At 53.6% G+C, this 20,205-nt stretch overlaps 6 protein-coding genes across 6 annotated transcripts; 2 read left to right on the top strand and 4 right to left on the bottom strand.

Annotated features, from left to right (window-relative positions):
- Positions 1–551: 551 nt before the first annotated feature.
- Triagg1_7474 (uncharacterized protein) lies at positions 552–1,445 on the bottom strand (the record flags this gene model as incomplete). The annotated part of the gene is made up of 2 exons (XM_062902213.1): positions 552–1,381; positions 1,433–1,445. The coding sequence occupies 2 exons, from the start codon at positions 1,443–1,445 to the stop codon at positions 552–554; spliced, it is 843 nt and encodes a 280-aa protein (XP_062753531.1).
- Positions 1,446–2,285: 840 nt separating this feature from the next.
- On the bottom strand, positions 2,286–3,277 carry Triagg1_7473 (uncharacterized protein; the record flags this gene model as incomplete). The annotated part of the gene is made up of 3 exons (XM_062902212.1): positions 2,286–2,919; positions 2,989–3,060; positions 3,243–3,277. 3 exons carry the CDS (start codon positions 3,275–3,277, stop codon positions 2,286–2,288), a joined length of 741 nt encoding a protein of 246 aa, XP_062753530.1.
- Positions 3,278–5,247: 1,970 nt separating this feature from the next.
- On the bottom strand, positions 5,248–8,386 carry Triagg1_7472 (uncharacterized protein; the record flags this gene model as incomplete). Its single annotated transcript, XM_062902211.1, has 3 exons — positions 5,248–5,336; positions 5,398–6,249; positions 6,373–8,386. 3 exons carry the CDS (start codon positions 8,384–8,386, stop codon positions 5,248–5,250), a joined length of 2,955 nt encoding a protein of 984 aa, XP_062753529.1.
- Positions 8,387–11,508: 3,122 nt separating this feature from the next.
- Positions 11,509–14,374, top strand: Triagg1_7471 (uncharacterized protein; the record flags this gene model as incomplete). The annotated part of the gene is made up of 10 exons (XM_062902210.1): positions 11,509–11,837; positions 11,909–11,939; positions 11,998–12,141; positions 12,205–12,208; positions 12,260–12,360; positions 12,433–13,085; positions 13,157–13,321; positions 13,501–13,830; positions 14,111–14,225; positions 14,276–14,374. The coding sequence occupies 10 exons, from the start codon at positions 11,509–11,511 to the stop codon at positions 14,372–14,374; spliced, it is 1,971 nt and encodes a 656-aa protein (XP_062753528.1).
- Positions 14,375–15,340: 966 nt separating this feature from the next.
- Positions 15,341–16,676, top strand: Triagg1_7470 (uncharacterized protein; the record flags this gene model as incomplete). Its single annotated transcript, XM_062902209.1, has 2 exons — positions 15,341–16,324; positions 16,389–16,676. 2 exons carry the CDS (start codon positions 15,341–15,343, stop codon positions 16,674–16,676), a joined length of 1,272 nt encoding a protein of 423 aa, XP_062753527.1.
- A 493-nt stretch (positions 16,677–17,169) lies between these two features.
- Positions 17,170–19,769, bottom strand: Triagg1_7469 (uncharacterized protein; the record flags this gene model as incomplete). The annotated part of the gene is made up of 5 exons (XM_062902208.1): positions 17,170–17,415; positions 17,472–18,371; positions 18,427–18,593; positions 18,642–19,428; positions 19,485–19,769. The coding sequence occupies 5 exons, from the start codon at positions 19,767–19,769 to the stop codon at positions 17,170–17,172; spliced, it is 2,385 nt and encodes a 794-aa protein (XP_062753526.1).
- Between the last annotated feature and the right edge of the window lie 436 nt (positions 19,770–20,205).

Raw genomic sequence — 20,205 nt, 5'->3', positions numbered from 1 at the left:
TGCGATTTCAAAGGTTTCTTTTTTTCTTCATCATTTTACAAATTTTCTATTTTTGAGTCCGATGTCATTGGACAAGCTGTGGCGTGAGAGAAGTACAAGATTTTTGATGCGACAAATCACACAGAGGCAATGTCGACTTGAGGGGGAATGGATGAATGGATGGATTGGGAGGGGGCAACAAGGCAGACATGGGGAGTAAAGAGGAGAGAAAAAAAAAAGAAGAACTGATTAGTGGATAATGGGCAGCATAAAGGTGGAAGCATCTTTTGTAGACTCGAGAGGTGTAATGTAGGGGGGTGAAGGTAAACGAACGTGCCATTTTTCTTTTTTCTTTTCATAATCCTTTTGTCGTTCTCTGGTGATGTAATTGAAGTCGTATTGTAATTGTATCAAGGTGGCATCGTATGTTTTGCCCATGGTATTTTACTCGACTGAGAATGCTCTTCATCTTTTCCAAGAAATTCAAGCTATATATACACACACATCTATTCTAATGTTCCCCTCCAAGTTTTCTAACTATACGCCACATGGTATCATCCAAAAAGAAAATTTCACTCGCTCACGCCCTTCCCCCTCCTAAAGCACAGCGTCGTAATCGTCTGGCCTTTGACGCCGCCAAAGGTAAACGTCGGATACTCGACCCTGCCGACGACGCGCAGCTCCCCATCCTCGTCTTCCTCGAACCAGCTCCGCAGCTCGGGCTCGGTCCAGTTGCAGCTCGTGACGAGGAAGACGCCGCCATGGGGGTTGAGCAGCTGCAGGAGACGCTTGCGGTACGTCTCGCAGGGGTTTGTTTCGGAGGATGCTGCGGACAGGCTGATTGCGTCAAAGGTGCCCTTGTCGAGGATGATGTCGAAGAGGGCTTCGGAGGGGGCAAAGGACAGCGGGGAGGAGGCGTCGGAGGCGGAGAGCGGACCGGCGAGGAGGTCCCATTCGAGGAAGCGGACGGACGGGGTCTTTTCCGCGTCTTCGGTTTGTTCTTGTTCCTCTTGAGCGTCCCTCGTCTCGCCGATGCTCTTCGCCAAGGCGACGCTCTGCGCGCTGTAGTCCACGCCCAGCATCTGCCCTTGCCACCCGTCGTCCCTCAGCGCAAACAGCAGCTCGCCGTTGCCGCACCCGAGATCCATCAGCGCGGCGCTCTCCTTGGACAGCGGGCTCTGGAGGAGTTCCTGGTCGTCTTCGGTGAGGGCGTCGAGGAAGGCGACGATGCGGCCCTCTGCGTCGGAGTCGTCGAACCAGTTTGTGCCGGTGTCGGAAGGGTTGGCGGCGTGGTTTGTGAGTTCGGCGGTGTAGAGCTTGTCCCAGCTGCGGAGGCGATGATGGATGTTAGAAACATGATGTCGAGTTTGTGATGTATAAAGCGTGGAGAGGGAGAGGGAGACTTGCTATTCTTTGGTGCCGAGCTCGGAGGGGTCGAGATGCGCTGGTTTACTTGACGATGCCATTGTTATTCTGAAATTGATTCTAAAAAAAAAAGAGACGAGGCTATTGAAAAATATACAATGCTTGTGTGAGAAGGGCTATAGAATACTATGGTTGGCAAAAAGATTGTATGTTATAGAAGATGCATGTATGGAGGGGCAGCTAAAGTATTGGATTGCAAAGTGCCTGCAGCCAAGTCGAATTGGGTGCGGGCTGGATGTGGTAGGCGGTGAGTGTCGCTTGTGGGTGAGGGGCATTGCCTGAGCTGCAAACTTGCGTCAGAAGCGGAATTTGATGTTGAATTGGATGATATTCAATAACAAGCATATGGATGACATGTGGATGGTTACAAGTCTTGTTAATGGAAGAATGACTTGTTTATTGTTGGTTTCAAGATGTGGCAAGCTGGAATAAGTTCAGCATTCACCATCGCAAAGAGACGGTCCAAAACCATCCATTACACAAGAAACAGCCCAGTTTCATCTATTGATTCAGGCCTCTTCCTCTCTCTGTAGTAGATACAGTAGCCATGATAGCTACAAACAGGATCCAACATCAAGTGTAAAAAGAAAAGTGAAAAAAAAGAAAAGAAAAAAGTAGTGGTCAAAAGTAAATGTACACTCAAACGCCTCCCATGCATGACCAGCATATCTCGCGCGCCCACGAGTGACCGCCGTCACCCCGTTCGGTTTCCGTCTTTCTTCTTCTTCTCTTCTTCCAACACAATCCCGAAGAAAAAAAGACGGTTTCGTAAAGAAAGCAAACAAAATGGGTTCCCATCAACACCATGCCTGTGTCGGTTTGTTCAAGCAATCCCAAAACAAGTTACAAGAAAACAACATCAAAAAAGAGAGAGAAAACGCTTAGTAAAAACTCTCCACCATGGTGTCCTTCATTGTGGTGTTGATGTTGCTGGGGCCCTGGCCTTCGCCGAGTCTAAAGACGCTCTCGATGACGCTCAGCTCGGTGGACGTGGTGTCGAGTCCGGTCACGGCCATCCAGTCGTTGACCACCATGCCGGCGCCCACGACGTTGCTGCCGCGGTTGACGCTGCCGGCCACCAAGGGAATCTGCAGCAGGCTCGACAGCTCGTCCTGGTCCTGGATGGTCGTCTTGGGGTGCACCAGGCCGCCCTGGTTGGAGATGCTCATGTAGCTACCGACGAGGACGTTGTCGGCGACGGTCTGGCGAAAGACCTCGACGCCCAGCACGTCGGCGATGATCTCCTCCGTCTCGCGCTCCAGGTCCGGGTGCACCAGGGCGATGTGGTCGTTGGTGGCGATGACGTTGCCCAGGGCCGACAGACGCTCCTCGATGCGCTGGATGCGCACCGAGTCGGGCAGCGAGTTGCGCAGGTGCTGCAGCTCCTGGTCCGACGTCGTCGTGGGCACCAAAAGGCCCTTGCGGTTGCCGGCCGTGAGGCGTCCGATGATGCGCGTGCCGGCGATGGTGGTGCGCACAATGGGGATGACGTCCTGGAGCTCGGCCTCGAAGACACTGCGGGAGACGGCGTTAGGGCTCAGCTCGTTCCCGTCGCTGGTCATGAATATGGTGGTGTTGATTTACCTGTAAAAGTTCTCGCTGGCGCCGAGAGCCACCAGGGCGTATGAATTTGTCAACGTCGCAAAGACGCCAACCCTGCGAGAAACCACCAGAGTCAGTCAAGGTTCGGATATCCAGTAGTTTGAAAGAGAGAGATGAAGAACAAGGGAATCGCAAAGCAATGCGATCCCAAGTCGACAAAAGCTCGAGATCCCTTTTCGTCCCGTCTTCACCCCCCTCCCCCGCCGTCAATCACAACAAGAAGAAGAAGAACGTACTCGTTGGAGTTCTCAAACTGAGCACGAACAGCCATGATGCGAGTAGTATCAACAACACAGTTCTGTATCGGTAGAATAGTGACGGTGTTTAACAAAAACAATTAAAAAGAAAAGCTTCGGCTCTGAAGAAAGCTTGTCTTTTTTGTTCTGTTGTGTCGATGTAGGAAAAAGAAAAAAGAAAAGCGCCCGCTAAAAAAATGCTGATGCAAGCAAAGTGCCCCGCGGATCAAGTTTTTTTTTTCTGCCGGAATGGGAATGAAGTGGGAGAGGGGGGAACGGACTAAGTGCAGTGGTTTCTCAGCGCCTTATAAGTACTAACCAGCGAGCGCTGAGGCACAGGTACCTGTACATGCAATCCTTCTGCGGGCTAGCGATGGATGACTCCCGCTCTCTCTGTTTCAGTGTAACAGTCCACTGAAAAAACAGCCTGAGATTCGCCTTGCAGCAAAGCCTCATCTCATGTCAGCTAATCTCATACTCCATTCCACGCCCCAGGAACAAAAGCAAAAGAATCATAATAAAAAAAAGACAAAAGAGGAAAAAGAAGAGTCACAAAGTGCTCACAAGCAGCATAGCGCAAGAAACCAACACACGATCAACTGGATTGGATGCCAAATCAATTCAAGCCCTCGATGACTCAGTCCAGCTCAGCTTTAGAGGCCAAAAGTACCTAGTACCAACTCAGCCAGGACCCTGAAGCTGTGACTCAACACCGAGATTGGAATCGTGCATTGCCACAGAGAACAGGGTGCTGTGACTCTTTTTTTTTTTTTTCTTCATCGCATTGACTTGATCAGAATGGCGGGAAACAAGAATTCAATACCGAAAGAGGCAAGGAAGAAAACAAGAAGAAAACTAGCACTCTAAAGCCCTGCTGAATATCCATCATCAAACAGGCACCTCTTTTGAACCCTTTGAGCTCCAAGCTTGTAGATGTTGGGTCGTTGTTCATCGCCATAACAGAGAGGCATAGTAGCCACTTCTTGTTTACTTCCAATACACTTTTACAATTATACTGCATTTAGCCCCTAGCCAAACAGGCTTGCATCTTCAAGATCTGCTGTCTCCGTGCTCATGTTGCAGAATGCACTTACAACCAAGATGACCCACCACCAAATCCGTTGCTATAAAAGCGCCAACGAAGCCAACGACGAGAATACCGTATCTTTACAACTTCAACAACGATTGTTGTAGCGGAAAACAGACTCTGGATTCGAATTCTAATGGTACCCTTTTCACCTAGAACCACAGCAGTCGGGGGTCCTCGGGTATACATGTCCATGTATGCTGCCCCCGAGCAAGCGATGTAGTCGTATGCCCATCTCGCATCACCATAGTAGCTATCTCGCGGACTCCGTCACGTACGCATGGGTACTTTATAATGTCAGCGTTCGAGGCAACTAAATACCGGGCTGTAGCGGTTATCCAGAAAAGAAAAAAAAACAGAATTGATATCCATGAATCATACCGGCTACAGTACCGCTCTTAGTCACGCCAACAACACAACCTCCCTTCAGTGTGGACATCACCTCACCACAGCTTCCATCTCAACAAAAATGGACAAGTGCATAGCAATCGTCTCATATCATCTACTCTAATAGCCTCTCAGGACCGTCCATCTAAGTGCTCTTTTTCTTTTTCCCCTCAGACGGCCCACAGGTCTATTTGACAACAAAACACAGCATCGCCTCGCCTCGCCTCGCCTCGCTTCAACATGCCCTCATGCCAATCGTCCTCATACAATCCGTAACCAAGTTAAACACACAAGGTAAAAAAAGTCTCTCTAAACCATCCACAGTTCCAAGAGAGAAAATTAGAGGGAGGAAGAAGGAACAAATAAGATATCCATTTCGGTCATCGGTACCAGCCTCCGTAGAGAAGAAGTGAATAAAGGAAAAAAAAGAGGAAAAAATGAAAAAGAAAAAGAATCGAGGGGAAATAAAGGGGTGTCATTTCGCCCTCATCACAACATGATGCGCTCTTGTCACCGCCCTGTTCCAACCCTCTACAATGTCCATACCGGGGCCTTCATCAACACCTGTCGCCCCCTTACTTCAATGGCCACAAATCCTGCAAATCGCACGCGGCCGGGACCTTTTTTGGTCAACAAGTTAGCAAAAAGTTCATACAGCAAAGATGAAGCAAGATAACCTACCGGCCTTACTCGAATCTCCGCTGCTGCTGTTCTTATCCTTATCTGAATCGGCATCCAACTTGGCCTCTCCCTCCTTCTGGCCATCGACAGAAGGCAGCCCGCCCTTTTCGACTTCCATGAAGCCCGCCTGCATCACGTCTCCCGGCAGAGGATACATGATGGTCACGTCTCGGCTCTCCCGCGGCAGGTTGGCGGCGATGCCAATGGCCAGCTCCACAATCATCGACGTGCTACCTTCGACTCCGGCCGGCGGCGGCTCGTTGAGGAACTGGTACAGGTGTGCGGCCAGGTTGGTTGTCATCTTGGCTATCAGCCCTGCGCGGTGGTCTGCTGCGGTTGTCGAGTTGAGCTTGTGCTGCAAGCCGTCCAGCGTCGCCATCCGCCAGTTGACCACCTTCGTTGTCAGCGCGTCAAACTCCTCCTGGCTGTGCATCGTGTACGCGTTGCCTCGGATGTGGAGCTCAATCTCCTTGAGCTGGCTGCTAAAGGCGGCGTCCAAGTCTGGGTGGAAGCACTTGTTGAAGACCTCGTCCACTACCCACTTGGTGATGACGGCTCTGCCCACCGCCGTCATCTCCTGCTTACCCGTCTTGAGGGCGTCGGGGCTGACGAATTTCTCGAGCCACTGGGGCAGGCGTCGCCAGTCCTTGCGAATGTTGAACGACAGGTTGTTGATGGCGCCGTTTAGCCGGTTGAACCTGTTGACGTACTCGTTGTCGTCGAGGGCGGTCCGCGACTGCGACATGCGCTGGTTGGCGACGGCATTCTGCAGATGCTCAATCTGGCCATTAAGCTGTTCGATCTGGGACTTGCCATCAAAGTAGAGGCGCTTCACGTTCTTATACTTTGTTACTGTACAAACGGGCAACGTTAGCTGTACACCTTACTTGGATAAGCCACGCCAGCCCAATCCCCCATGTAGCGTAGACAAAGACGAGACGAGAGGGGAGAGAGTAAAGGAGATGGGAGACAAACATAATTCTTTAAACGCCTTTTCCGATTCGGCATTGTCGCGTTCATGAGTCGAAGGCTGAGGACTATTCCGGCCCTGATCGCCAGTCGCCGCTTCATACCGTGGAGGGGCACCCGCGCCGCCGGCAGCGGCACCTGCAGCGGCGGCAGCACCAGCACCAGCAGGCTGTTGGCCGGGCTGGAGAGGTGCGCCGGGCACCGAGGTCATGTTGGAGTTGGTGTGAGTGTGGCGATATCCAGGGGGTGCGCCAGGAAGGGCCTTGTCAGCGTCTCCGGGTCGACGGTTCGTGGGCGCGCCTCCTCCGGGCGGTGCCATGGCAGGTTGCGAGAGCTGCTGCTGCTGCTGGTTCGTGGGCTGGACGGGGGGGAGAGCGATGCTGGAGACGGATTCTTGCGCCGGCACTGAGTAATGGACGGCAGGTGACGGCTGCTGGTCCAGCTGCTGGTTGAGAGAACGCTGGTCCGAGTCGGGGGCTGGCGACTCGCGTGAGAGCTGAGAGATGGTTTCCGGGTTCTGCTGCTGGTGCAGCTGCTGTTGGCCTAGATGCGTGGTGACGATGCGCGGGTCTGTCGTCTGCTGATATTGATCTTGCGGTGAGCTGGCGGCGTAATACTGCTGGGGGGCGTGTGGCAATGGCTGCTGCTGTTGCTGAGGGTGGCCCTGCTGATCGTAGACGGCCTGCTGGGGATCGTACTGAAGCTGCTGCTGCTGTTGATGCTGCTGTATCTGTAACTCAAACTGCTGTTGTTGCTGCTGCTGCTGCTGCTGTTGCTGAAACTCAAACTGCTGTTGCTGCAGGGATTCCTGAGATGCAAGCGCTACCTGTGGGTGGGCAGACTGGGGCTGCTGCTGCTGCGAGTGGTGATAGTCGTCGTAGGGCGATTGTATCTCGTCGGCAAGCCCCTCGCGGATGGTGTTGACGGGCGGCGCGGACAGCCGAGGGTCGTGCTGGAGGCGGGCCTGGTCGTGATCGTAGCCGTACTCTTCGGCCTCGCCCACTCCTTGCAGCGGCGACGTCTGGTGGACGGACGAGTTGGGCGTGTGCCAGTCGCGGTCGGGCTGGGGCGAGAGTCCCGTCTTGACGTTGGGGGGGTTGCTGTGACCGATGCGCTTGGACGGCCTGCGGGCGAGCCCGACGGTGTTGTCGTACGACTGAGAGGCTGCGGGGGCCTCGCGGTGGTTGTCGTGGCTGTTGCGGCCGGAGAAGATGCCCTTGATGATCTTGCGAGCCGATCGCTTCTCGGGGGCAGAGCCTTGCGAGGCTGAAGCGGAGGCGTTCGCGGCCTGTTGGCCCTGGTGGTGGCCCGTCGGTTCGTTGAGTGACGTCTGCGAGACGTTGAAGAGGTGGTGGAGCGATGCGCTGTAGCGCTGACTCTGGCGGACGGCGGAGGCGGCTTCTGCAAAGTCACCTGCGGGCGGCGGCTGTTGCTTCTGCAGCTTGCCGGTGCTCTGCTGGGGCGGTAGAGGCGGTTGCTGAAGCTGATGCGGAAGCTGATGCGGGTGCTGATGCTGGAGTTGCGGTTGAATCTGAGGCTGCGGTTGAGACTGTTGTTGATTCAGCTGATGCTGCTGGAGCTGCTGGCGGCCATCAAAAGCGGGCGCTGATCCAATGACGGCGGGGTTCTGCACAGGCGAGGGGCCGACGCCGGACGAGCCCGAGTGAAACAGGAGAGCCGGACCAGCACCAGCTCCGGACTGCTGCTGCTGCTGCTGTTGCTGCTGAAGCTGCTGTTGCTGTGCTTGCAATTGCTGTTGCTGCTGCTGTTGTTGCTGCGCAACGTTAAACGACTCGCTCGAGCTGAGGGCGCTCGTCCGCAAGGCTGACTGAGGGGTCGCGTCGGGGTGCGGCGGGTGCTGCTGCAAATCTGCCTCAGCCGGCGCTGGCGGTGCTCTTGTAGGTTGTTGAGACGACGAAGCTCCAGCGGGTTGCTGCTGCTGTTGCTGCTGCGGCGATGCCTCGGCAACCGCGTGCTGCGAACGGTTGCTGTGCTTGCCCAGGCGACTGAAGCTGGGCATCCTCAACGGCGATTGATGACCTGAGTCGAGTTTGCGGCAGGTCAAGTTATTTTTGGCGCCGATGATCCAATCTGATGAGCTGGCCTCGCCTATGCGGCTTAGGCGTATTAAAGGGGGGGGGGGGCGCCCAACCGCTTTGCCTGAGCTGCTGCAAGATCAGGTTTGGCTTGTGCTGTAACTATGCTCTCTAGCCTCGACGCTGTTCCTGCACGTCAATTCAATTTTCCTGGTTTCCCCTCCTCTTGTTGGACACAAAAAAGGGCTGAGTTTGTTTTGATGCTGTTCCTTGTCGAGTTGCCGGGCTTAGACTCGAGTCCGGCGGGGGAGTGAGGCTGTGTAGATTGCCTGACCTGCTGTACCTGTAGCTGCACCTGTAGCTGCACCTGTACTTGTACCTACCTACCTGGCAACTAAGGTGGTAGCGGTGCTGTGCTAGTACGCTGGAGTGTGTACCTGGTACTATACCTAACACACGCAGAGGCGGACAGGCTGAGAAGATGCGCGAGTTGTTGGCGACCAGGGATAACAAGGCCTTGTCCAATCCAAAAAAGAAAAGGAAAAAAAAAAAAAGAAAAATAGTCGAGAGGGAAGAAGAGACACCGCAACCGTTTGTCGCTCAATCTAAAAAGGGCCTCTTCTGCGGCAAATGCCCGCTCTTCAAAGGCTGGACAGCCGGGGGGTAGCGCGACACGAGGATGCAGAGGCTTCCTTGTCCCGGTCAGCCAAGATGGACTGGACGGGATGGTTTGAGTGAGTGATTTGACAAGTTTGACAGGCCGTGGCGCGGGCCTTGCTCTGCTAGTGCTCTGCGGTTCAGTTCAGGTGATGGACCGGTGCGGTTCAATGGTTTCAATTCGGACGGCCGATGGACTGGAAACGACCCAGAATGAGAGGGAAGACGAGACGAGGTGGTCCGGCTTCGAGCCATGGACCGACTTGAATGTGTTTTTGCAGATATCGACGCTTGTGCCAAGGCCACGGTCCCCCCCCCCCCCCCGGCGGAAAAGGCTGCTCGCAGGGCTGAGTGAGCCCGTTTCTCGTCTTGTCCATAATTTTCTTTCCTTTTTTCCCGGCCCTTTCTGCCTGCTGGGAATCTTACACCAACCTCGCATCCGAGGCTGCCAGCGGCTCTCCGTCCCCAAAACCCACCTCACCCACAAGAGCCGCAGGGCTTGCCCAGGATGGTTAAAGTCCTGCTGGCGGGTGGGCGCTAGGATCCCAAAGCCCCAAAATCGCCGTGGCTCGTGGGTCTGGAGAGATATAATTAGAACCCATGTCATTTGATGTCCATTCCATTGTCCGGTTGTGTTGTGTTGTGTTGTGTTGTGTTCTGTTTCGTTTCGTGGTGGCGTCTGTATTAGTACCGTAGTTGGGCATGGGGGTCATGCCTCTTCAGCTCTGTCGAACAAGGATAGGGAAAAGACGCTGATTTGATTGATCGAATCAACTTGAACTGAATACTTATCCGCTCGCAGGCCCCTCGTATCAACATTCTGTACTGCCACAATTGTGCCAAGCATTGCGCGTCTCAAACCAGATCACAGCAGCTCAAAGGGATTTGGATTGGATTCGGTGTAAGATGGCAGGATGATGCCGTACGAGTACCGGGGACGGGCAAGTACTAACGCGGACACATCATGTAATCAAGACTCATAGCCATCGATTCAAAGCCCAGCACGGCCCGATTGACAGGTACAGGTACTCCGTCATCCCATGTCCAAGCCCGTCTGTTCTGCGTCTCTGTACCAAAGACCCTGAGCGAGCTGATGTCTTCCGCTACCACGGAGCTCGAGCTCTGCATCCTTAGCGGGTACCCGTACCCGTACCCGTACCCGTACCCGTACCTGTACCTGTACCTGTACCTGTACCTGTACCTGTGCGGACTGAGCTCTGCAGATCCCCATCTGCCACTTGCTTCTTCCAACTTGACCTCAAAACCTCCGTCACATGCCGCAACGTGTCCAATCCAGTCCAGTGGAAGATGAGAAAATGAAACGAAAACGGCCATCGTCATGCATCGTGTCGACCGGCCCTCCTGCATGTCCCTGCAGAGCTCATGCACGGCAAGTATAAATAGCAACGCGAAACACAGCCATCGGCATTGTACATGCACTTTGCCATCTGCAAATCAGAAGCGCCTCGTCTCGTAAAGCGATGAATGATGTGCGAGAAACGAAATACGATGGCGATTTACAAAAGCCAAGTGCGTATATCGAGGTGCATGTGCATATGCATACAATATGGAGCACCAGGATTTCATTCACTTGGTGTTGTTGTTGAAAATCAAGATTCAGTACGGCGGTGGAGACTGCCGATGGATCGTTGCATCGAGGGCAAAGCTTAACAACCCGATTCTAAAAATGAATTCCATTGATCGGACCCGAAATGAAATCCCTTTTCTCGGTCACCTACCTAATCTATGCATATAGTGGTGGTGCGACCTCTGGTTGTCGTGGTATCACCATCTCATCTCCTACGAGTTGCACGCTGTGTCCGGGACTCCATCGGCTGCAGCTCTCATGGATTGATTGCGGCAGTGCAAATGTCCTTTCTACCGCTACTCGTCTATGAAGTCCACGGCTTACAGCCTATCCTAAACTGGAACCCATCTTCTCTTTTGAACAGACAACTTGAAGCTGAAGGTGAAGCTCGTCTCAAGCATCATGACAGTAGACACACAACGAAGCCTAAAAAGACAAAGGTAAAGAAGCAGCTTCACATTCACACATCACGGCCACTCAATTGGCAAAGCTAACCGGGCCATGCGATGCCCGGACACCAATGCCTTGCTCTCACAATATTGTCCATTAACGGCAAAGGCCCATCACCACCAATTGCCTATCCAGAGCTTCTGGTTTGCCCTCTCCGGCTGCCTTTTGCGGGGTTTCGTGGGGAATTCGCGGCTCCAGCGGGGTTTGTCGATAGATGGCCCGTTTACGGAGGTTGTGAGTTTAAGACTAAGGCTTTAACGGGCCCTTTACCTCGAGATTGCAATGATAAGAACATTTGAGGCCGTTTACGAGTTCTCTTCACCCGTCACTTGAACGGGTCTTCCTCATGGATGAATCCCCTGTCGTCTGTCCACGGTAATAGTTGAGCCACAGCGAAATCCAGGCATCGTCATGCTGCTGCTCTCTCCCATCACCTTGGTGGCGGCAGCAGCCCTGCTGTTTGCCATCCACTTGATTCGACGCATCACATCTCCATTGAGTAAAATCCCAGGACCGGCAGCGTCCAAGTTCACCTCCTTGGTCCTCAAGTGGAAGGAGATCAAGGCCCTCAGGACGGTCTACATTCACAAACTCCATCAGCAATACGGGCCCGTCGTCCGCATCGCCCCCAACGAGGTGTCATTTACGTCTTGGGAAGCTTTGAAGGAGATTTACTGCTCCGGAGGCAGCGGCTATGACAAGACGGAGTTTTACGATCTGTTCAAGATCTACGGCAGGAGGTGAGGCAATGATCTTGTTCTTGTCTTTCAGTATGGAATCAAAATGGCTTACTGGTGATGCTCTTCTCCAGGACCATGTTCACCACCTTGAACAAGGCAGACGTATGTTGTTTGCCGATCATCTGAATGTTAATGCGTCTCATCTAACATGGAGGGCCAGCATGCCAAACGTAAAAGGATTCTCGCCGACCGTTATGCTAACAGCAACGTCATGAAGAGCGCTTCAGTCACGGGGGTCCAGGAACGGTCTTCCAAGTTTGTTCAACGCTGTACTTGTGCTCCAGGAGGTGTATCGGACATTTTTGTAAGTCTGGACCATCATGTAAAACGCCATTGAGAGACAAAGGCTGACAGGACGTTTCCTTAGATGGGTTTGTCTCAATGGCTTTTGGAAAATCTAGGGACGGTACTAACTGCCACAGCCTTGCATGCGTATGCCTGCGATTGCATCACGCACCATCTGTTCCATCCCTACGGTACCGACTGCATCACCAAGAAGCAAGACGAGGAGATGATGCACCAAGTAGCGGCCGATGACAGCCTGCAGAGCAAGTCGACCCTGGAACGCCTCAAGCCAAACTGCCCTTACTAACAGCACGGATTCATAGATCGCCTCATCTCGCACTACGCTCCTACTTTGCATCGTCTGTTCTCCAAGGTGCTGTATCTGTTTGCAAAGCCCCGAGAGACGCCCCTAGCCGACGACTACGTGCTGGAGACCAGCCAGCTCAGCGGCACGGCCTCGTTCACTCTCATGAGCCGCTTTGACGAAAAGACGGGCGACCTCGACTACATCGACAAGGCAGCAGAGTGTCTGGACCACATGGCCGCGGGCATCGACACCACGGGCGACGGGCTCTGCTTCCTCCTGTGGGAGCTGTCGCAGCCGCGCTCGCTCGGGACCCAGCGCAAGCTGGCCGAGGAGCTGCGGGCGAACCCGGACACGCCCTTTGACAAGCTGCCCTTTCTCGACGCCGTCGTCTGCGAAGGCCTGCGGTGCTTCCCGCCGATCCCGATGTCGCTGCCGCGGTACGTGCCCCAGGGCGGGCGCTCCATCGACGGCTTCTGGCTGCCCGAGAAGACGGTCGTGAGCTGCCAGGCGTATTCGGTCCATCGGCTCAACGGCGACATCTTCCCGGACGGAGACGTGTTCGATCCCGAGCGCTGGCTGGAGGCCGAGGGAGATGCGGACCGGAGACGGATCCAGTTTGCTTTTTCCAACGGAGGACGGGGCTGCGTCGGGAAGCAGTAAGTCCCCCCCCCGTGCTCTCGAGAAGATGGACAACTGGACGTGATGGTTGACTGAAGATTGTTTCTAGCCTGGCTCTTGTCGAGATGAAGACGCTGTTGCGGGATGTTTATTCCCAGTACAGCACGACGCCGCACGAGTCGATGCAGGAGGAGGCCATGGCCATGTCGGACCAGCTCATCTCGGCGCGGCCGCTGGGGCAGAAGTGCCTTTTGCGATTCCAGCCTCTTGATGCGTAAGTCAAGGTGTAAGATGCAAGTTGGTAGTGAAGATGAGCAATAGAATTGATACAAGTCACATGCAATGATTGTAGGAGTTGGTGACAGTAATGGGCGTGCAGTGACCATGAATGGTCAGTAGCATCAGAGTCGATTGGCCAGTTACCAAGTACTAACTAAGAATGTCTGTCTCCAGTAGTACCTGTACAGAAGAGCCCAAGAGACAACACGACATCATCAAAATGTCTCAATGCCCGACGGCAACCACTGGCAATGCGAGGGCAATATCGGGGCACCACCGCTTGGTTGGTTGGGCGAAAATGCCGATGGGTGCAGCTGCAGTTGGCTCCGAGTTGAGCATCGATCTGCAGTGCAAATACCAGAACACCAGCACTTCCGCTTGTCGATGCCTCGGTACTATAACCTGTATGGACCAGTACACGTATGTACATGTACCTCCAGTCCTTGACACGAAAGTTCAACCCGGACCTGAGTTCTACATGCTCGGTAGAAACATCCCGTCGGTGTTAGTAATTGTGTACCAACAGTGGCATGATGCTGTTCCATACGTCTCCGCTATATTCTGGCACGCAACAGCCCGGAATGTGCGTTCTCGGCCGGCTCTCCGCACGAATCTAGGGCTCAAGCATGATCCCATCTTGTGCTCCATCCGCCATGCCTCGTGCCAGCCTGCAGCTTTGCAACGGCCAGTCGCTGGAATTCTCTGGCAGATAACCCCTAAAGCTTCAATACATTCACTCGTACTGGCATCAACATTCAAGTTGCTGCGTGTGAGCAACCGCCAGTCCCAGAGACGCATTCGAGCACACGTTCACATTCACATTCATCCTCGGTAGCCCGGACAATCCTCGTATGCCGCGTCTTGCCGCAGACTCTCCGAGCCAGCGAACCTACTACCTGGTACTAAATGCACGCACTTCTGCGTCCAGCTCTGCACAACGCACACGTAGATGTACCGGTCCACGCCGTCGAGCGCTAAAGAGCGCCAGCACCGACGCGCTGAAGACGCAAGTGATGCCCTGCCGTCAGTGCTGCCAGTGCTGCTTTAGCGGACGGCAGCGCCCAGCAAGTTTACATAACGTTTTGGTTGGTACCTCTGCTGTAGGTAGCGCACCGGATTTTAGCCTCCAGTCCGATTCCTTCCACTAAGCTTCCTCGGTGCTTCTCCAGCCCGTGGATTCACCAGCGCAAAAAAGTTGAAAAAGAAAGAGAAAAAAAGAAAAATAAATGTTCCGCTTTTGCTGACAACTCTGCCCCCACTTGGAATCTCTGCCTGATTCAAAATCCCAGCAGCCTCTCAACGCTTTTCTTCTTCTTCTTCCCTTTTCCCTCATCACAACTCGTCGTCTCTCCAGAGATTGCATCTGTCAGACTCCCCGAGCATCTTGTCTCGCCCGCTATCCAGCCACCTGCCAGGCCTGCTGACTGTCTTGCCGGTCGCAGCGCACTTTCCCCCCCCCCAGTCATTTTTTATTTCTCCTCGCCTCCACAGCTACAAAGCACACAAAAAAAATATCAAAAAAGTCGAACAGACAGAGACTCCCCCATCTTGCCGTCTTTTTCTGCTCTTCTGGCCAATCTCCTAGATTGTCTGTCCACCAGCATTCTGCCCACTTAGCAGCTCATTGCCGGTACTTTGTTGTTTATGTATCAGCACGATTCCGCCTCCGTATCCAGACGTTTCTTCACGCTGCAGTTATTTCGCATACCGCGGAAACCTAGCAGTCCCGATATTAGATCTGACGGTTGATATTCGCCTCGATTTCCGAGTTCATGCCTATCTCACTGCAATCGCGAATCTGTCCGGTCCGCCACATGTCCAGTACGCATAACTGTTGAGTTGTTCAGCCTCCCTTTGGTCCTCGACTTGTCCGCCCTATCCGACGCCAATATATTCGTCTCCAGCCTCTTGATGCCTATACCTCCGTCTCAGGCATAATCCCAGCCCTCGTCAATCCAATCCCCACAGACAAACCTCAAGCATCCCACTCTGCCACCCTTTTACAACCGTCACCATGGCTCTCGTCAACGTTCGTCGCGATGTCAGCGATGCCTTCTACCGCTACAAGATGGAGCGCATCCAGACCAAGATTGAAGGCAAGGGTAACGGTATCAAGACCGTTGTCGTCAACTTGTCCAGCGTCGCCCAGTCTCTTGCCCGCCCTGGCTCCTATGTCATCAAGTACTTTGGTTTCGAGCTGGGAGCTCAGACCAACATCGACCCCAAGGACGACCGTTGGATCATCAACGGCGCCCACGACGCCGCAAAGCTGCAGGACCACCTCGATGGCTTCATCAACAAGTTTGTTCTCTGCAAAAAGTGCAAGAACCCTGAGACCGACGTCGTCATCAAGGACGACCACATCGTGCTCGATTGCAAGGCCTGCGGTCAACGCACCGACGTTGATCTCCGCCTGAAGCTCAGTGGATTCATCCTCAAGAACCAGCCCAAGAAGGGAAAGAAGGACAAGGCCGAGCGCCGTGCCGCCAAGAAGGCAAAGCAGAACGGCCATGGCAAGGAGAACGGCCAGGGCAGTGGCGAAGATGGCTCCGAGAATGGCTCCAACGACGCCGCCGAGAACGGCGACGTCAGCGATGACGAGTTCCAAAAGGTGCAGGCCGAGGCAATCACTGCCGCTACCAGTGCCGAAGTCGAGGTTAAGGACGACGAGTGGGCTGTCGACATGAGCGCCGAGGCCGTCAAGGCCCGCCAGGCACAGCTCCCCGGCGAGCTCAAGCAGAAGCTCAACATTGGCGACGACGAGGATGAGGACGGCGAGGGCGGTGGCAACACCGTCTACGACGAGCTCGGCAACTGGATCGCCGAGCAGGCTGAAGAAAAGGGCGGCATTGACAAGGTCGATTCCATCAACATCTACGTCAAGGCCAAGGAGCTTGGTATCGAGGCCAAGCACCGAACTGTCCTGGTTCTGGTGCAGACCGTCTTTGACAAGAACATTGTTGCCCAGATTCCCAAGCGCGCCAGCATGCTCAAGCAGGTGAGTTTTACGCATAGCATCTTGTTTTACCACCTTCTAGTTACTAACATCGTCTCTTTCTCAGTTTGTCACTTCCGAGAAGCATGAAAAGGCCCTGCTCGGTGGTACCGAGCGCCTGATTGGCGGCCTCAGCAAGGAGAACCCTGATATCATCCAGCAGGTCGTCAAGATCCTGCAGCTGTACTACCACCACGACCTCATCACCGAGGAGGTGGTCGTGCCCTGGGGCTCCAAGGCCAGCAAGAAGTACGTCGACGTCTCTACCTCTCGCAAGGTCCGCAAGGCTGCCGAGCCCTTTATCACCTGGCTCCAGGAGGCTTCTGAGGAGGAATCCTCGGAAGAGGACGAGTAAAATCGCCCCTCCTTTTTTTTTTTTCACTTGGTAGACATGTCTTTTGTTTGTCCTTTATCATCACGTACTAGATTGAAACTTGTGATGGGAAGGGAAAAGGCTGCCAAGGAAATGGCACAGAGACTCTGTTGCCTCATGATTTATATTTGTATCGCACTTGTGTAACCGGACTTTGTGTATTTAGCTAGATTGTTTATTAGTCACAAAGTGCCCAATTCCACTCTTGACACAAGACTCTCGTGCCCTTTGTTGTTGTTGTTGTCCGTCTTATATGATGAAAATCTTTATATTCCAATTTGACGCCCTTGGGTATTAGACCCGCTCTGTAGCATTTGAAAACATAGCAGCCATTCTCAAGGCAAATAACGCAAAAAAAAAAAGGAAAAAGTTTTCCCTTTGAAATCCTAATCCCGCCATCATCATACATGGTTCCATTGTGTGCATACACACACACACACACACACACACACTCCCTGAGAAAGGAAAACCCTCCTCACGCCTCTTCCTCGCCATTTGCAGACGGGGCGTCGGCCATGTTCGCATCGCCGTTGGTCTCGGCGTCGGCTTCCCCCGCGAAGATGAACTCGCCAATGCTGGCTGCCGTCTTTTCGACATCGCCGTCATCCACGATGATGGTGTCGAAGAGATCCTTGGTCTTTTCCTCGTCGACGTCTTCGGAGGAAGATTTGATCAAGATGTATCGTGCTGAAAAGTCCATGTCTTTGGCGAATTGCGCGGCCTAGTTTAGGTGATATTAGCGATAGTCGTTAAACAAAAAAGAAAATGTTTACATACCTCGAGGTCAAGCTCAACAATGGGCACTTTGCCCGTGTCGACGACGGCATCCACGGCCCTTGTGCTGGTGCCATAGTCTACGCTGTCGCGAGTGCCGTACTCGACGAGCCGATCGCCGTCTCGCAGCTGATTAAACTCCTGGGCCTTGACGAAATGGAACGTCTTGCCGTTGATTTCGTCCTCGGCGGGCTCGCGCGCGGCGTGTCGCACGACGGGAGCAAAGACGCCCTTGTGCTCGCCCATGAGCTTCTCCCTCAGGGCCGATGTTTCGAGGCCCGAGGATGCAGATAGGATGATGGGGTCGCGATTGCTGGGCATGTCTGCCTCGCTCGCCGTCGGCTCGGCATCTTCCTCGTCCTCGTCCCCTTCAACGTCGTCTTCGAAAATGATGTTAATCTTCTTGGGGTCGTCGATCTTGTCGAAAGACGCCAGCTTAAACCGTGACGCTATCCGAAGGGCTCTCCAGCTCTTGCTCGCCTTGCCCGCAACGGCCGCGGCCTTGGTCTCGTTGTTGGTCGGCATGTCAATCTCAAAGTCGTCATCCGCGATTTTGCTCTTGAATCCGTCGAGTTCAGGCAGCTGATAGCGTTCCGCAGACTTGAGTTCCTCCATCGCCGAGCTTTCGTCTTCGTTTGCCAAAAAGTCGAGCGGCACGGCATTCAACGGGTTTGGCCGCAGGCGCTTGTTCGTCGCCATCTTCTGCGCAGCGTCCTTTGACTCGACGAAGCTCGCGGCCGACACGGGGTCGCGCTGGATGGGCGGACAACTGGCCATCTTCCAAAAGACCCAGTTCTTGTCCCTAGCCAGCACTGTTTCTACCATGCGAAAAAAGTATGGCCCATCACTTCCTTGCTTGAGATAATCTGATATTACCCTTTTCATGTCGGTAGCCCACTTTGTCTAAGAGGAAGGTGAGTATATGAGCAGGGGAGGTTGCTTCGGATCAACTTCTTACATTCTCCTCGTTGAGTTGGTCTGGGTAAATGACCGACTTGTTGGATACGTTGATGTTGGTTCGCTTCTCCCTTTCTTCCTTTGATAGCGATAGGAGAAAGTCTGTGATGATGAGGGATTGCACGAGAACGTGTCGTCGAAAGGAGAGGTCGCTGATCTGTATGTGGTCTGACTGTTAGCTATTGTCAAGTAGGTGCGCATGTAATATTGTGATACTTGCCTCGAGCTGGAACAAGTCCTTGCTGGTAAGATACTTGGGATTGAACGCCTCTGGAAGTGTCTCGGTTCCGTCGTCGTCCCTCTTCCGCTTCAACGTCCGCTTCAGATTCTCCATCGACTTTGAGGAATAAATGCTGTCTTCATGGATGGCCTGGAACGCACTGATTGTGGACTCCAAGCTGCTCTTGAACTTCGTAAAATGGCCGGCATCAAATAGTCTCAGGGGTTGGCTGAAGCTCTCTTGTAAAGACCAAAACAAGGGGTAGAGTGTGTCGGAATCGAGGGCTTTGCTGGAATCCTGCGTGCCATTCTTTGCGCCGGTCTTAGCATCGCCCTGCTCCTTTGGAGCATCATTGGTATCGACTTCCATTTTGCTGTCGTCATCTTCTGCTATTTCAAAAGCTGTCACATTCTCAACATGGTATTCTCCTCGAAGGTTAACGGAGCTTCTGTCTCCCAGCGGGAAACTCTGAAACATAAAGATGAACACTCTTCCACAGAAAGCCGTATCCTCAGCGCGTGAGAGTCTCCGCAGCAACTCATTGCAGCTTCGGAGAATCACAAGATTCTTCTGTTTGAAATGCTTGGCCGTGATGCGCTCTCGCCTTGACTCGAGATAGTCGAATATTTTGCGACATCCCGCGATTGTCTGGCTGTCGAGGAGCTCTTCCACAAGCCAGAACAGCAGCGCGGGGTCGCATTGGCCATCGTCGGAGAGGATTGAAAGGATATCCAGCAGATTCCACATCTTCACAAACTCTGGGCTATCAATTGAAGTTGTCGCCTTCATGGATTAGTGTTGGACGTCTGGGGCGGGCAAAAAGGTTGCTCTCGGCTTACGATTAACTTGCTGAAGAAATCGCGAGCCGCTGTCTCTACGAGGGCAAACTGCCGTGATCTGAGTGTGTCTGGAGGCGCATTGTTCTCCGTGCTGCCCGCGCTCTTGGAGCGGGTGAGCGAAGAAGAAACTCGGTCGTGGATGTTGACAAAGTCGGATTTCGCGAGAGCAGGCTCGAGGGTTGTCGTTTGCTTTGCCGCTGAGGCTTCGTCCAGAAGCTCTGTGAGAAGCCGCCCGAATGCGCCCACGGCTGAGACGCCCGGGTTATCTATATCGAGAGCCGGCATGATGAAAGCAGCCGCGCAAGAGGCACAAGGTTGGCCGTCAAGCTGGGCTGGAGCTCGACACGGATGGCTTGGCTGTCCAGCGGAGATATTCTGAACGCAGCGAAGCCGAAATTAATCGAAATGACGGATCATGAATTAGACGTGAGTGGACTCGGCAGAGGCGATATTTAGGGGAGCCGAGCGCGTTGCCCAACAAACGAAACGCTATAGAGCAGAGATGATGACAAGAGAAAGTCGTCGCGAAAGGCTCCAGGATAAGATGCGAGATGGGAAGGCTGAGGACCGCTGATGGCCCACGTAGTTCCAGGCGACTGCAGGTACAAGCAGCTGCCGCGGTGGCTGCGCTGGCGAACAGGTACTAGCCGCGAAAAGATACCTGTGCCGCTACTGCTCAGCGGGCCCGCAGTGCGCAAGGCTGAAATTTTATGCACAGGGA

This window comes from Trichoderma aggressivum, assembly GCF_033847375.1.
Source record: "Trichoderma aggressivum f. europaeum strain CBS 100526 chromosome Unknown scaffold_033, whole genome shotgun sequence".
Taxonomy (NCBI): domain Eukaryota; kingdom Fungi; phylum Ascomycota; class Sordariomycetes; order Hypocreales; family Hypocreaceae; genus Trichoderma; species Trichoderma aggressivum.
This window is presented reverse-complemented; position numbering and strand designations above follow the sequence as displayed.